Genomic DNA, 15,828 nt, shown 5'->3' with positions numbered 1-15,828 from the left:
ATATACTCGTCTTTATATACCCTGTAGGAAGTGCAATTTATTTATAATATTATTGAGGTGACTTTCTGATTAGAAAAATAAAATAAATGTAAAGTTATTTATATTGCTATTTTCAGAGCTTTTTCCATATATGTATACCCTATAAAAAAATTGAATCTCCCTATTATATTCTTTATTTATATTTATTCATTTAAAAAGCAAAGAGATATGAAGAGTAAAATTTTCAGATATCTTCGATTTTCGATTAGTAAAATAATTGTTGCACAAGGTAAGTTACAATAATTTCTTGACATACTAATTAAAAGCGACAATTATGTTTATGATATACCCTGTAAAAAATATAATGGAGCATGCAGAGCACTTATAAAAAGTTGGTTTCATAAAAACACTGCGCCATTAAAAACAAATTATAAAATCCCTATTTTTGTTTTAAGTATAATAATATAATAAAATAAATTACATATACATATATATAAATTTAAAAAAAAATGTTTAATATTATTGAATTTATTTAAATATATATTTTTTTATATTATTTATTTTATATTTTCGGTTTTTAGCAGAGAGAGAGAGAGAGAGAGAGAGAGAGAGATAGAGAGAGAGAGAGAGAGAGAGAGAGAGAGAGAGAGAGAGAGAGGACGAGAGGACTGTGAATTATTAAAATTGTTTCACACCATTTCGCAAAAGTTAAAATTAAAAGAATTAACAATAAATTAATCAAATGTTCTTCCGCTTAGTATACTTACTATATTTCGAAATTCGATGATAGTATGGCAAACAATATTTTCAAAAAAATCTAAATTTACTTGTTTTAGATATACTATATCTGGAATATTTAATTATGCGCACTTATGATAAACTGAAAATCTTTACTATATTTCATTAATTTCTCCTCATATTTGCATCATGCTGAAAATGAATTCAATTTATAAAATTAAGGCTTTCAAGAAAAAATATTAGTTTTGTATAAAATTAAAATAAACAATAAATAAATAAATAAATAAATAAAACGGCCATCTTTTATACATCAAATATAAATCAAACTATCGTAAAGCGGAGCTAAGGAAAGGAGCCCATTCGAACCCGTTCGTTCACATGCCTCCCACATTTTTCCCCACACTGAAACCACTGTGCCGTTGGCTCAATATGCTAATTAGATTTGGACCGGGGCCGCTGCATTGAAGCCACAGAAAGCGCGCCTCATTTGCGGAGGCGCCACGGTTAGTGCAAGCTCAGTAGCTGCTTGCAACGCATCGTGTGGCAAGGCAATGGCCATGGACGACTATGATGATGACAGTAAGTGGACTAAATTGGTTCATTCATCAGGATTATAGCGCAACCCCTTACAGTGAGCAGCGTGGGCGTAACCACAGCACGCATCGAGAACCAACAGCAGCAGCAGCAGCAACACTATCATCAACAAGGCCAAAATCAGAGCAGTGGAGGCCCTGTCAAGGTGGGGGGCTGGCGCTACGAGGACGCCAGCCGCTACATAGGCGAGTGGAACCAACGCGGCCAGAAGCATGGCATAGGCCATCTGCAGTTCGCGGACGGCACGCGCTACGACGGACAGTTTCAGGAGGGCCTCAGCCAGGGCCTGGGCTGCCTTTGGTTTCCCGACGGCGCCAAGTGAGTATCCCCAGTATGCAGCCTGACTCCGACACTCTGCTCAATTTCGATTGCATGGCACAGATACGAGGGGGAGTTCCACCAGGGCTGGTTTCATGGCAACGGCATATTCTGGCGCGCGGACGGCATGAAGTACGAGGGCGAGTTCCGTGGCGGCAAGATCTGGGGCTGGGGCCTGCTCACCTTTCAGGACTTCACGCACGGATTTCCGCGCAACGAGGGCTTCTTTCAGGACTGCCGCTTCATGCGGAAGCGTCGCTGCCCCGACGTTGTGCAGCGCGCACAGAAATGTGCGCTAATGGCGCGATCGCAGTGCGAACACCCCTACTAAGCAGCAACAATAAAGAACACAGCTAGACACATAGTATTTAACAATTGTGCGTGTTTGGGTTTCGTTGTCAATTGAATCAAAGTGCTAACAACAATTTGCTTATCATCGTATCGCTAATCCCCGCTGGGTGCGCCCACCAAATACCAAGCGTTGCGTGCTTTCACGGCCGCATTACGCACCAAACGCTTCGGATCGTCCAGAGCGGCAGCCAGGGCCAGAGTCACGTCCACCTTGTGGGGCAGCAGCACATAAGTCGGATACTTGGTTATGTCATAGAGCAGCTGCAGCGCTGCGATCCGCACTTGCTGCAACATGGAGAGAAGCATGAATTAGTAACTGAAGTACCTTAGACCATGTTAGATAACAAACCATGTTTGGTTGAGTCTTTTGCTTGGACAGCTCTAGGCAGCTGGGTATTATGTGTCCGAGATGTGCCTGGAAATACGCATCCTGCTGCTTCACAAAGTTATTGCATATGTTCAGTGCTATGCAAAGGAACTGTCCATCGCTTTGCGCGTCTAAAGTCTTGAAGAGCAGCGGACCCAGCTGCTTGATGTTTAGCCTAATCACCGAGTGGGGCGTAGCCTTTAGCACATAGATGAACGCCTTCATGTGGTGCTCACAGTAGTTGGATAGCTTGCTGCCCAGCTTGTTCATGATGGTGTGGAAGAACTTTTGCTTGTACAAGAATTTCACAACCGGCAAATCCAATTCCGGGAACTCGGCAGCAATAACGTCAAAGGCCAAGGCAGCGGCGGTGCACAGTGTGGGATGCTCCAGCAGATCCGTTAGCTGGCAATATAAAGGGAATTGCAAATGAATTCGGTTTTTATAATCAATTTATACTCACATCAGTTATAATTTCGGCAGCCTCCTCGAAACCGGCCACCACTAAACCCTTGGCCAGCCAGGCGAGCAAGTGAACGGCTCGCTGGTCACCTGATTTGATGGCTTCCTTTAGCTGATGTATGATGCGTTTCACTTGGCTGCGATTCTCTTTAGTGTTGTCCATTTTGTTCACCAGGCTGCAGAGCAAATGATGCGCAATGGTGCGCAGCTGTTCATTGTCAGAGCTCAGCGACAGCTTGGTGAGATCGTCCAGCAGGCGCTCGAAATGATCATCGAGAGCAATATCCTTGTGCAGATAGCCTAGCAGACCCCTGGCCACGTACAGCTGTGCCGCCTCCTGCAGATCCAGCGTCGGCAGATACTCGCTGACAATCGCGCTCTGCTCGGAGAGTGGCAGCTGCTGCATGATGCGACTCAGCGCGGCGGCGATCAGCTCCAGCGATGCCAGCGGCAAGGCGGGCGTATTACGCGCCAATTCAATAAGCTGGTGCAACAGATTTGATTGCTGCTGCAGCTCCACGATGAAGCGTTGTTCCTCCTGGTTGAGCAGCGTTGAGAGCGCTTCCAGGGCCAAGAGGCGTCCAGGTTCGGTGACCGTAGGCGTGAATACTTCCTTCATGACCAGATCGAGAATGCGCTGCGTAAACGCGATCTGAGGCAGCAGGGGCAGCAGATTTGAGTAGATTTTACGTTTGATGAACTCTGAGAATATGTCAAAGTTTCGTATGCATATGTCTATAAAGGAGGACTGCAGCTCCACGGGATGCAGAGCGCCCAGGTTGACAGTCAACAGCTTAAAGTCCAGATCGATGTACGGATGGCTAATTAGCTGCACGAGTGCCTTGTAGACCAGCGCCCGCTGCGCCTCGCTCAGCACTGGCACACATTCGCAGAGCACTGACAGAGCTGCCGTTTGCAGCTCCAAGTCCTCCTGCTTGGCATCGAAATCGTCGCGCTCGCACAGACGCAGCGCCGCGATGACATCGTCCTGCAACGGCAGCAGTATGGCCTTGTCCAGCTTTGTCAGCGAGTCCCGCAGTGCGGCCAGCTTATAAACCTGACTGATGATGTGATAGAATTTGATGCGCTCCTCGCTGGTCTTCATGCTCAACTCTATCGTCTGCAGCTTAAGCAGAAAAGTGTTCAAAATTTTGTCGGCAGCATAGGGCGCATCGCCCGAGACGCACATCAGAGCTATGGCAGTGGCCGGATGAAAGAGGCGATGGTGGACATCGCTCAAGTGGGGCAGCACCACGCCCAGCACATTGCTCTGATAGTTGTGGCTGATGCTCGGCACCTTGGCGGCGCTCTTAAGCAGCTCGGCGAGCGCTTTGAGAGCGCATCTCAGCACATCAGCATTGTCAGAGCCAGGAAAGGTTTCCGCCTTCAATGCCTGCCAGATTTGCGCAAAATAGGGCTCCAGTGCGGCGGGCGAGAACTTGAGCGCCGCTTGATGCTGCCACAAAAAGACATTAATATAGGCATATACAGTTATTATAAGCCAATTGCTTACCAGCAACTCAATGGAATCCAATTTGGCCACAACTAGCTCGCTGTCCAGCTTCTCCACGGCCAACGACACAGTCCATTCGGCAAACTGTTCGCTGGCCACCAAGCAGTGGGTTAGCTTCTCGGCGAGAGCATCGCGTGTTATGGCCTCGGGATCCTCCTTGCTAGGGTTAAAATCGATGGGGAAATAGCAGGCAAAGATTTCAAACATCTCCTCGGCCAAATGTAAAAGTGGATATTGTGATATGAACTCGGGCATAAAACTAAAAATTATATCCAGATTGCGTGGATCACGTTCTCCATCAATCGAATTGATCAGACCAAACAAAAAGTCGCCGGCCATCTTAACAAGTTCTGGGAAGGGCAAAATATATCAATTACTTTAGGTAAAAATTAATATGTAATAAAAGCGCACCAGGCTGGTAATGCACCGTGAGGTACTTAAACATATTGAATATCTTGGTGCGGTCGCCGCGCGTCTGCGACTGGCAGGTCGTATATTGGAAGAACGCTTGCAACAGGAGCGGCACACTCTCAGCTGGCAGCTGCTTCATGTGCACCAGAGCATTCAGGCCTACAATTATGGCGGGCATGACATTGTGATGATCGCGCAGGCGATCCGTGTAGAAAGTCGTTAGAAATTCCAACTGCTTGGAGTTCAGGACATCGCCGGGCAGAGCATTGAGTACAGCGGACAACAGATTTGTGCCGGCAACGCGTTCCTCGGTGTCCGCAGAGGTCAACGCAAAACCCAGCTGTTCGGCCAGGTCGGCAATGGTGTAGGTGCCGCCAGCTAACTCTGTTATAAAAAATACGTTTAATTAAAATGGGCCGCAGGTGGTTTTCGAAGTGTGCTTACCATTGGCAAATTGTGTTGCAGCTGCTTGAAGCTTGGCATCACTTTTCAGAGCCTTCTCTAGAGTTTCACGAGTGGGCGTTGTCATGCTTCAACCGGCGCTAACGTAAGCGCTAAATATAAAACACAAATACCTCTCTTAAGCAGTCTTAAACCAAAAATAAATAAGACTTCAAATGGTGTGTTTCCTTCTTTTGTTATCTATGGGGGGCGCAGACACGTTCAAGCTGTAGGTCATTCATATATAGTGATGTGTGATATGTTGAGGTTGTCAATTTAACTGTCTGGCTGTTTCTTTAAGTATCCATATAAACGTCTCTTTCTTTAATTACTTTTCGTAGTTAAGAAACACGAACTTATAGTTCAGACATGAAACAAGCTATCGTCATACAGTTGAGCCGTGCTTTTTTTAAATAACTATGTTAGAGCTGGCACATGCCGTACTGCATGTAGTGGCACTTGGTATATCGATCTATTGCAAAAATCAACGATAGTGGCTGTTGCTTTGAATGGTGAGAATATAAGAACATTTCTTAGTTTTATTGTAGTATTTCAGTTTTATTTTTTTTAATTTACAATTTTATTTATCAAAAGTTTAAATTTACTGTGTACAAATCATTAAATACTTTGTCAACTGGATTTAGTAACAAAGTTGCCACAGCGTTGAAAACGAACGATAATTCAAAATAAAAACTTTCATATCTATCTATTATAATTTCGAATAACTGAAGAAATACTTCAATTTTTTGATAAAAAAAAACTGTACTATATATTAAAGAAAATAAACTTCATGCATCTAGTGTTCTGTGTGTTTGAGAGTGTGATATCTAAATAAATATCGGCATATCGGGGATCATTCGATATTAACAGCCATCACTGTCATTGCGTTAGTATTAAGCAACAACAATTGCCGCAGAAGTCGCAGCACCCGTTTATTTTATCTAATGCATTGCCTTTAAATTTAAACAAAAATAGTCTTTTAATAAGTTTAAGCTCGTAACGCCGTGTAACAAAGCCAGTGTACTAATGTCCATAACTGTAAGTAAGCTGGTTAACGAGAACATTGACTAAAAACTGTACAAGTTTGTCTACGCTTACGCCCCCACGTAGCGCATACGAGATTTAAATTCTTAAAAAATGCAAGTGAAAATGCATACAGAATTACAAGTAACTAATTAACGTAATTCCTTATAAAACATGTATTTTATGTGCATTTAAGCCTACAACAGCCAACGGCTGTTCATCTGCATATACATAAGTGTTTTTGTTTGTGCATGTGCGTGTGTGTGTGTGTGTGTTTGACGAAACTTAAACGCCGCGGAAATTTGAGCTCTGTTTTTTCTTTGCTCATTCTTGTCTGTGTGTGTGTGCTTGTACGAGAGTGCGCGCGTGTGTTAGTTTTTTTTTTTTGCAACTTTTTAACGTCGCTGACTTGAAAGAATTATTTAAAAGCCTCGACAACGACGACTCAACAAGGTCAAGCGCCTTATTTGTCAACAGCAAGGTTCATAATTTTTTTTATAACATTTCGCCAAATGGATTCCGATTCAGCTTATGGTCTAACAACTCGGAAATGGGAGCGCGGCGCAGTTGCACGTCCATGGTTTAAATTTGGTGACAAAAAGCAACAGCAACAGAAACATCAGCAGCAGCAGGAACAGTGGCAACGGGTCGAACAATTGTGCTTATAATTAGCGCAGCACTTGTCACCAGTTCGTGTACATGTATATATATATATGTATATGTAAAATTTGTAGTTGTCTTCGGTCGTTGCCATTGCTATCTTCTTTTATTATTTTCGGTTATTTTGAGAGGCCAATACTTACTTTCCATTTTTACCTGCTAGTGTGTGTGCGTGTCCGATTGTCTCTGCCTATGTGTGGCGTGTGTTTGTGTATGTGTTTGTTTGTGTGAGTGAGTGACAAAGCCGCTGCGTTGCTTCCGTTCTATTGTCTGAGAGCAAATACGAAGACAGTTGAAGCGAAGAGAGAGCGAGAAAGAGAGAGGGAGAGAGCGAGAAGCTTACGCACTTAAGCAGCAGCAACAACAATGCTTATGTCTTTAATTGGGACTAATCTTTGTTTCGTTTTTGGTTACAACGACAACAACCTGTTCTGATTTTTTTATATTATTTGATTTTTTGAACAGTTACTGCGAGGTGGCAAGCAAAAGACAACCACTTGCGTAGGAATGACCGTAATGGCCAAAACTACAATTGAAGAAATATGCGAGAATGCCAAATTAGCCAGAGACATGGCCCTGACAGGCAACTACGACTCGGCCTGCATATACTACGAGGGATTACAGGTAAGACAGATCACAGACAAGAACAACAAATACCCAAGCAGACTACAGATCGGATCTTCCTATATATTATTTAGGCACGTAATATTATATGATACATAGAAGGTTTACAGTTTGTATTAGGTTATTTAAACAGATAAAAATCACGATTTCTGATTGACTGGGTCTATGAGAAAATTATCGTTGAAGTGTGGTTTTTATATTCGAGACTCTGTTCAGCAGTTTTATTATACAACAGTTATAGTTATGTATAACTCATATCTACGTTATAGAGACAACGCAACATATGTTAAGGTTCATCAATATAGCTTAAGCGTTGAGACCCAACGGACAGCTAGCTGTTCATACTGATTAGAAACATATCATAAACCATACAAGTCTTGCCTTCTGCTAGGGTATACAAAACTGTTACATATGTGTATATGTTGATTAAAATCTATTTTTAATTGTAGGGCATGCTGGCGCGCCTGCTAAAGAGTACCGTGGATCCCATGCGCAAGGGCAAGTGGAACATGGTGAGTGTACGCTGCTAAGCTATTTTAACTGTATAAATTATATTATATCATGTATCAACATTGCAGATCACTCAGCAAATCAATCAGGAACATGCTAAAGTAAAGGCCATACAGCGCACACTGCAGGACATTTCGTTGGATTTGCAAAATACTAAATTTGCCCATAAGCTGCGCGCACAGTTTAGTGACGACAGCAATGTGAACGATCCCGCTGCCTGGTTTAAACCCGATCCGGATATATGGACGCCGCCTCCGAAAGATCCCGATGTCTGGGGACCACCGAAGCCTCCGCCGCCCGTCCAGCAGGTGGGTCGACGTGCCACCACCACAAATAGCCGTCGAACGGCAGGCGGCGCCCCAAACAGCGGCCGACCCAGCACAATCCCACAGAGCACTGCCCGCAACGGTCCTGGCACGGCGCGCAACAGTCGAGGATCAGCCTCCACATCGAACAGTGCGCGCGGCGGCGCCAACGGCCGTGTGGCCGGTCGCAAATTGTCCACCTCAAATAGTACCAACAACAACAACAATAATAATAACCATGATGACGCGACAGCGGCTGTCAGCAATGGCTCCACAGCGGACGGCGATGGGAGCGAACAGCAGGCTACAGAAGAGGAGCGGAAGTTTCAGCCGAACAATCACATCGAAGCCGAACTGGTGGACATACTGGGTGAGTTTAGCGAAACACGAACATTCATGCCCAGCTCACATGTAAATGACACACTCATCATCTACAGAGCGCGATATACTACAAAAGGATCCGAAAGTGCGGTGGAGCGACATTGCCGATCTGCACGATGCCAAGCGATTGCTGGAGGAAGCCGTTGTGCTGCCCATGTTGATGCCAGACTACTTCAAGGTGCGTCATCATAGGCTGAATCATCATTAGCTGTTGTAATCGCCATATGCCCTGTAATAATCAAAAGTGTGTCAACAAAAGGTTGTCACACTCCTCGATGTCTTTATAGAAGATAGGAGCAGAGACAAACTTGACAGTGAATGAGCAATAGGCTAAGTAAATAGTATAAATAGTAAGATTGCTCGACTTGAATGCTTATCTATTTTGATATATGTTACATAGGCATATAAAGATTCCCTATAGCTGTGAACAGGGTATCGCATAGTCTGTCACTCACATATAAAGCGTTTCCTTTTGTTCCATAACAAGCTTCTTAATGTTCCTGATAGGAACATTTAAAATATCGTCTGATAAGTTAAGATTGTTAGCATTTATCAAGTTTTTTATTTCCTGATTTTCATATATTTTGCAGCTACAAATGTCGATTTATACCACTGTGCACTCTTTATCAATTGTACGCTAACGAGTTTAATGTATTTTCCAGGGCATACGACGTCCGTGGAAAGGCGTCCTAATGGTTGGCCCACCTGGCACTGGCAAAACGATGCTAGCCAAGGCGGTGGCCACCGAATGTGGCACCACCTTCTTCAATGTCAGCTCCGCTACGCTCACATCCAAATATCGCGGTGAGTCGGAGAAGATGGTGCGTCTGCTCTTCGAGATGGCGCGCTTCTATGCGCCGAGCACAATTTTCATTGATGAGATCGATTCGCTGTGCTCGCGACGTGGCTCCGAATCGGAGCACGAGGCATCGCGACGCGTCAAATCGGAGTTGCTGGTGCAAATGGATGGCGTGGGCGGCGGGGAGGAGCAGGCCAAAGTTGTCATGGTGCTGGCAGCCACCAACTTTCCATGGGACATCGATGAGGCGTTGCGCAGGCGTCTGGAGAAGCGCATCTATATACCATTGCCCACGGATGAGGGACGCGAGGCGCTGCTCAAGATCAATTTGCGTGAAGTGAAGGTGGACGATAGCGTCGATCTGAACTATGTGGCCAATCAGCTGGAAGGCTACTCCGGCGCTGACATCACCAATGTGTGCAGGTACGATTAGAATCTTATCCTGTGCTTTGTGCTTCTTCGTTAATTGAATTTCCGCATGTTTTAGGGAGGCCAGCATGATGTCGATGCGACGCAAGATCGCCGGCCTAACGCCGGAACAAATACGACAGCTGGCCACCGAGGAGGTGGATCTGCCGGTGTCCAATAAGGACTTCAACGAAGCCATCAGTCGCTGCAACAAGAGCGTGTCGCGTGCAGATCTGGACAAGTACGAGAAATGGATGATGGAATTCGGTTCGTCATGATGGCGTTACATGCAACACACAATTTCCATCGATTCTAGGCATCTATTTATATATATACAACTATTTTTTGATAACAATAACACCAACAACAACCACATCCACACACGGATAGTTTTAGTGAGAAACCTTTTAAAGTGTTAAACCGGCCGCAGAGATAATGTTGAACATATTTTATATATAACATTTTGAATATGTATATGTGTATATATGATATATGCATATAAGAACGAAGCGTTGGAATTCAAAAGACTAACAGTAAATTAAAGAGGGAGAACTAAATATAACAGCAAAACAATTAAAAAGCAAAGCAATCACTTATATATATATATATGTATGAATATATATATTTATATATTAAGCCTGTGCACAATCCTTCCTAAAAATCCTTTCCATTCATTATACTAAGCCTCTAATCCACATGCCTCCTAGCCCTTGGCTTCATTTAAACTAAGATCTAAATTAGAAACTGATGCGAGGAATTGTTTATCGCTTTATAAATTATTGTCTAATTAATATATCTTTTCTATTCTGTTTAATACACACTCTGAAGTTTAATTAATTTGTATTTAATTCGGTTCGCTTAATTTACGCATTAATTATATTTAATAATCTTTTAGTGTAAACAGTGAAAATGAGAGAAAATTGTGAATCAGCTGAATGTACTTAAAGATTTAATATTTGAAACAATTTTAAACAATAAACAAGAAAACCATGAAGGATTTTTAACTCGAAGAGGGTGTCACTTTATTAAAACTTAGCTAAGCTACTTTACCTTGTTCTCTATGTATAAATTTAACACGTAAAATGTAAACAAAGCACTCGGATGAGTCATCCGCGGTTGTGATGGCAGCATCTTCGAATTGTGTATGGGTTTTTATTGAAATTATAAACTAAGTCCTCGCTCTGGCTCAATAGGGTCTTGGTGGCGGCGGCATGGGCATCATTGGACCTATAACAGGATACGGCACGCCCATTTGTGAGGGCGGGTAGAAACTGCCGATGCCGCCGGCTGTGCCAGGCACATTGGCATAGGCAGGTACACCGCCGCCTGGTCCGCCTGTGCTGTGCCGCTGTGCCTGTTTGCGGATTAGCTCCTGCATCTTCTCGGCCTTCAGCTTGCGCAGGTGCATAGTGCGCCGACTGCGGAGAAACTCTTCAAGAAATGCATCCACGTTGAGCTCGTTGCTGGTGAACTTCTTGACGATCTCCTCCGTTTGCTCCTCGCTCTCGGACGCCGCCGTCTGCAGCAGCGCCAGCGCCGTCTCCTGGGAAACGCCACTGGTCTTCTCCTTGATTTGTGTGAGCAGCTCCTGCACGGCGTTACACCTTGTGCGTCCCTCCTCGGTGAGCTCGGCCAGTTTGCCCCGCAGCTCAATAATCTTTGGCTCCTTCTCGATGTTCTTTTCGGCGCGACTGCGATTCTCTTCGCAGAAGCGAACTTTTTGTGTCCTTAGCGATTCGAGCACCTCATCGACTTTTTCGTCCAATTTGTCATCGTTGTTGAGCAGCTCCTTCAGCTCGTCGGAGCTCATCGGAAAGAGCGTTGAATTTAATTGATTTAGATATTCCTGATACATGCTTCTTTGTAGATATACTCAAACTTTCTTGATTTATATTTTCTGGCTATGTGTTTTTGTTAAAAAAAATTGTTTTATGTATGTTTGGAGCTAGACAACACTGATTTTAGTACTAACTTAACAGAGACTACGATATTACAAATTTGTCATACTGTTATTAACAGCATACGCATTTAATTGTCATTTATGTTAACCGTACAGTGCTGCCACATAGTTTTTATTTATTTGAATAGGTGTGCGCTTGTCTGCTCTTTTGCTTACATTTCTTAAATGCAACTGCTGCGTAATTAACGGATTAATTTGCTCCCTTGGTCCCTTGATCTAATAGAAATACAATATTTGCAATTGATGTTACTGTTAGAAACAGTAACATACCAATAAATGCAAGTGGAGTGCTGCCATATAGTTTTTATTCAAAACACATTTGGCGCGGAATTTCGTTAAATGTACAAACTATTTATTGCAACAAATTTGTGTATATTATTATTATTATTTTATCAGGAGATTATACGTTTGATTTGGCGCATATATCTGCAGTGGATTTGCTGCATATATGGTCACAGGCAAATTCCACACCATTGTCTCAACGGGCAGTTCAGCTGGCGCTTTTAGCTCTCCAGACTGAGGATTCGGTACGCCAAAGTCCATCATGGTGCTGGTTACAAACTCGAAATGGAGACGCCACTTCACGTCCACCAGGTCGGTACGAAATGTGGGCGTAACGTGCAGTGGAATGGGTACAACCACCTGTGTCTGTAGAGTTGAATAGCAGACCTGGAAGCAATTCATAAGAGAGAATTAGCATAAAATAAGAGACATTTAGCTAGATAACAACCTGATGGGATGTGGATATGGTGCTCAGCTTGCCCAAGGGCTTGGGTTCATCCTTGTTGCGTGCACTACCCGATGTTTCCGACTTGTGCAGATTATCCACGGTTATGCCACTGGCAATGCTTGCCATGTCGAAGGAGCTCTGTGAAGCAATATCGTCGCCAGCAGTTGGTTGCGCTTGCTCCGGCTGCGGCCGCAGCGGCAGTTCCTGTTGCTGCAGCTTCACCGAGAATTGGACACAACGCACCTGACAGTTATCGAAATCCAGGCTGCCCACTATATCCTCGCCCAACTTATAGGCGGGCTTGAACAGACAGAACCGACCAACGAATCCACGCTTGTTCGAGATCCGATAAAACTTTGGAGCACGTCGAGCCGTCACATTCTATAAGTGAGCAGAGTAGGAGGATTTAGATTCATTTAAAATAGCAGGAATAGGCAGTACCTTTAAATGATGCCACGATATTTCCAACTCGCTTATCTCACGCTTCTCCAAAAATGGATTCGTAGGCGTTAGCTCCTCGTTGGTCTCCACTGTGACGGGGAGCTCATCCGGTCGAGCTATCAATGGAATGGGCAGCACTCGTATGGGCACAGTCAGCGTCTGCACCTTCGACTTGACGCGCTGTGTGGCAATCGTGATCTTATAGAAGTAGCGAATGTCATGGCCGCGATATGTGGGCGGCCCATCCCGCGGCACAAACTCATTGAAGAAGTCTACAAATGAAATGGAGCCTTTAATGATTGATTTGATTGGTCAACTTGATGCCCACCCACACATCTTCGTCTCGCCTGGCTGCAGCTTGAGGTCGCAGAAGAGAATCTTCGGCTTGGTTGCGACAATTACTTCGCCCGGCGTTTGGGTGACTGCATCCAATGCTGTGCGCCCTATGAGTTCTGCCAGTTCTGCTGTCTTGTCGGTCGAATGTGTGCTGTAGCTGGTCTTTCTATAGCAATGGAGCTGCACCGAGGCCCACGCCAAATTCTCTACGCTAGAAATAAACCATTCAAATTTAACTTTTTCAAACTATTTAATATTCGATTTCTTACGTTGGTGCTTTGGCATTTCGCTGCTGCTCCTCGCTAAACAGTTTGTGCGTGAATTCAATCAAACACTCAACGCATTCGCCTGTTGCATATATTGCTGAATCTGCACGCACTAATTTTGCTTTAATTTCAATCATTTTAAAGCATAATTTGTGTTTTTGTTGTTAGTTGCTGTTTTGTTTGTTGGCTTCTCTGTTATAACAAAATTATTTGTTTGTTGTACAGCAACTTTTATTCTAATTATCACTAATTATTTCATATTATTCTTTATTTTATTCTTTATTAATTAAGTTTATGCTTACAGTGTTTTATTAAAGTCTTGATAAACTTGATATCGACTATCGTAACCTGTATTTGCTACAAGCTCATCGATAGATATCGTGTGCTTACGTTCACGTAACGTAATTATTTTTTTTTTAATAAAAATACTTGTTTAGCTTATATTACAATTATGTTAGTGAACATTTCTATTTTACAAAATCAGATTTTTAAAGAACTCAGTCTTATATCTACATTTTACAATCACCTCTTAACGGCACGCAACAGTTGTGTGCTCGATAGGTATCGATAAGTATTCGTTTTGCTTTGTGTTTTGATTCGCACCGCCAGCATTGCTTTTCGCTTGGTCGTTCGCATTGAGTTCCAATTCAGACGTCGTCGCTTTCAAACGTGTTACGCGCGTGCTTCGCGCTTTGTTCATTTGACAAATTCGTTGAATTTCCAAGAAAATCAAAAAATTGCACCACGATCAACGCAACAAGTGTAATGTGTATGCGTAAATTGTACGAAATCAAAAAATAGTGAAAATCGAAGTGATTGTGTTTTTTTTTGTATAGCATTAGGTGCTTTAATAGCCATCTTTTGGCTTGGCCTTCGATCCTAGTGATCTGTGCGTCAAAATGTGCAGTAACAAAGTTAAAAGCTATTTGAGTGCTGCGTTAATTTAATTAAGCGTGGCAATAAATTTGTTGCTAATTTTTGTAGTGTTACTGGTTTAAAATTGTGTATTCATTTATGCCTGGGATTACCTGGACGTGTTCTAATTTGGATATAAATATCGCGGCGGAACGTCATAAAAGGTAAGCTGTAATTTTTACTGTTGTAACTTCCAGCTTTTAATTATTGCCAATTGAGCGTTAAGTGCATTGGTTATTATTAGCGTACCCCTATCAAGAGCAAACAACAATTGCCATGTCCGGCTTAGCAACAACAACAACAACAACAACAAGAGCTGAAACAACAACGCATTCCAACGGCGTCGGCATTTTGCCTACTTATTTTGCTTTTTTATTTGTGGAGAATGTCGGACGCCACCCGCTATACTCTACATTATTTTTTTTAATGCTCTTTTGCTCACATACTTGCATTCGTTGTTGTTCTGCTTCCATCTGCATAGGTATAAGAGACTACGTTAATTCGGATGTGGTTTTGCGCTTCAAAATCTACAGAAGCAGCAACAACAAAACAATAAGAAAAGGGTGCGTCGACATTCAATGTTGTTGTTTCGCCTTCTTTACTGTGTTTTGCTGCTTTACTTTTTTGCTGTTTCACCTTCGTACATTTCGTACGGTTATCACATCGTACATTTTGCTCTGCTGTTTCGTTGAAGATGTTGCTGGCTGGCTGGTTAGTTGGCTCCCAGCTCTTAAAAGTCTCCACTCACATTTACACTCGCATGCACACGCACACTCGCCCTCACACACACCAATGCAAACAGTTATACCTGTTTTTATTATTTGAGCGCAGCCGCCGCGCTCGCTCGCGGAGCTGTGCGCACGGAACTCACTCCATTGGAGCCGAGCGCCGGCGCGACGACAACAACGACTGGAAGATCGGAATTTTTAGTGCAGCTTTACAGCAGCAAACAGCAACTCGTTGTTGTTGTCGTTTTTTTTTCTCATTTTGTTGCTGTTGCTATTTTCTTTGACAACAGGTTTATAAATAAGCATACAAACACGCGCAGTCACACACAAGCTCACTTTAGTATCGTAGGTTTTACATGCTAGTCAAGTCTACTACGTTTTTCAAGATACGCTGCGGTGGGTGTTATGCAGACTACCTTTTCGGCATGGCGCATTTGCTATTAGCTACTACTTTCTGTCATTCTTATAAGAAGAGCCAATGCAGCCATTTATTCGTGTTGCAGAGCTGCAAAAAAAAACTTGAAAAGGGCTTGAATAGAAAAAGAGAATATACTACGCTACAGTGGAA

The 15,828-nt window shown here is 43.3% G+C and overlaps 6 protein-coding genes across 13 annotated transcripts in view; 3 read left to right on the top strand and 3 right to left on the bottom strand.

The window, feature by feature from the left end:
- Window positions 1–1,116: 1,116 nt before the first annotated feature.
- Window positions 1,117–2,004, top strand: rtp (MORN repeat-containing protein retinophilin). Its single transcript, XM_018109765.3, has 3 exons — window positions 1,117–1,296; window positions 1,350–1,629; window positions 1,693–2,004. The coding sequence occupies exons 1-3, from the start codon at window positions 1,269–1,271 to the stop codon at window positions 1,958–1,960; spliced, it is 576 nt and encodes a 191-aa protein (XP_017965254.1). The 5' UTR covers window positions 1,117–1,268; the 3' UTR covers window positions 1,961–2,004.
- Window positions 1,992–5,532, bottom strand: Mms19 (MMS19 nucleotide excision repair protein). Its single transcript, XM_030383185.2, has 6 exons — window positions 5,178–5,532; window positions 4,734–5,117; window positions 4,323–4,672; window positions 2,811–4,265; window positions 2,330–2,752; window positions 1,992–2,265 (listed from the first exon to the last, which is right to left on the bottom strand). The coding sequence occupies exons 1-6, from the start codon at window positions 5,260–5,262 to the stop codon at window positions 2,074–2,076; spliced, it is 2,889 nt and encodes a 962-aa protein (XP_030239045.1). The 5' UTR covers window positions 5,263–5,532; the 3' UTR covers window positions 1,992–2,073.
- A 512-nt stretch (window positions 5,533–6,044) lies between these two features.
- Window positions 6,045–10,894, top strand: Kat60 (katanin p60). Of its 3 annotated transcripts, none has more exons than XM_018109690.3 (7): window positions 6,045–6,212; window positions 7,323–7,481; window positions 7,931–7,993; window positions 8,060–8,666; window positions 8,734–8,855; window positions 9,340–9,899; window positions 9,964–10,894. In XM_018109690.3, the coding sequence occupies exons 1-7, from the start codon at window positions 6,201–6,203 to the stop codon at window positions 10,160–10,162; spliced, it is 1,722 nt and encodes a 573-aa protein (XP_017965179.1). In that variant the 5' UTR covers window positions 6,045–6,200; the 3' UTR covers window positions 10,163–10,894. The 3 variants fall into 3 exon arrangements, with proteins under 3 accessions (XP_017965179.1, XP_089113708.1, XP_030239046.1); XM_089257582.1 differs by lacking the exon at window positions 6,045–6,212 and adding an exon at window positions 6,295–6,313; XM_030383186.2 differs by lacking the exon at window positions 6,045–6,212 and adding an exon at window positions 6,537–6,678.
- Vps37B (vacuolar protein sorting 37B) lies at window positions 10,882–11,739 on the bottom strand. The gene has a single exon (XM_018109744.3). It carries the CDS (start codon window positions 11,737–11,739, stop codon window positions 11,071–11,073), a length of 669 nt encoding a protein of 222 aa, XP_017965233.2. The 3' UTR covers window positions 10,882–11,070.
- Window positions 11,740–12,174: 435 nt separating this feature from the next.
- Window positions 12,175–13,964, bottom strand: LOC115562192 (RAB6A-GEF complex partner protein 2). The gene is made up of 5 exons (XM_030383189.2): window positions 13,621–13,964; window positions 13,348–13,562; window positions 13,016–13,287; window positions 12,575–12,955; window positions 12,175–12,513 (listed from the first exon to the last, which is right to left on the bottom strand). The coding sequence occupies exons 1-5, from the start codon at window positions 13,752–13,754 to the stop codon at window positions 12,229–12,231; spliced, it is 1,287 nt and encodes a 428-aa protein (XP_030239049.1). The 5' UTR covers window positions 13,755–13,964; the 3' UTR covers window positions 12,175–12,228.
- Window positions 13,965–14,235: 271 nt separating this feature from the next.
- Window positions 14,236–15,828, top strand: part of cno (adherens junction formation factor afadin) — a 52,667-nt gene continuing 51,074 nt past the window's right edge. For 4 of the 6 annotated variants that reach the window (XM_089256533.1, XM_089256532.1, XM_089256529.1 and 1 more), the window contains exon 1: window positions 14,237–14,696. The gene's annotated coding sequence lies outside the window, so the exon portion shown is untranslated. Of the gene's footprint in view, window positions 14,697–15,828 lie in introns of all 6 variants that reach the window. The other 2 variants (XM_089256531.1, XM_089256530.1) reach the window with 1 other exon arrangement.

This window comes from Drosophila navojoa, chromosome 2, assembly GCF_054131105.1.
Source record: "Drosophila navojoa isolate 15081-1374.11 chromosome 2, UAZ_NAV_1.0, whole genome shotgun sequence".
NCBI classification, from domain to species: Eukaryota; Metazoa; Arthropoda; class Insecta; order Diptera; family Drosophilidae; genus Drosophila; species Drosophila navojoa.
Note: the sequence above shows the minus strand (reverse complement) of the source record. Positions and strands in the feature narration are given on the sequence as shown.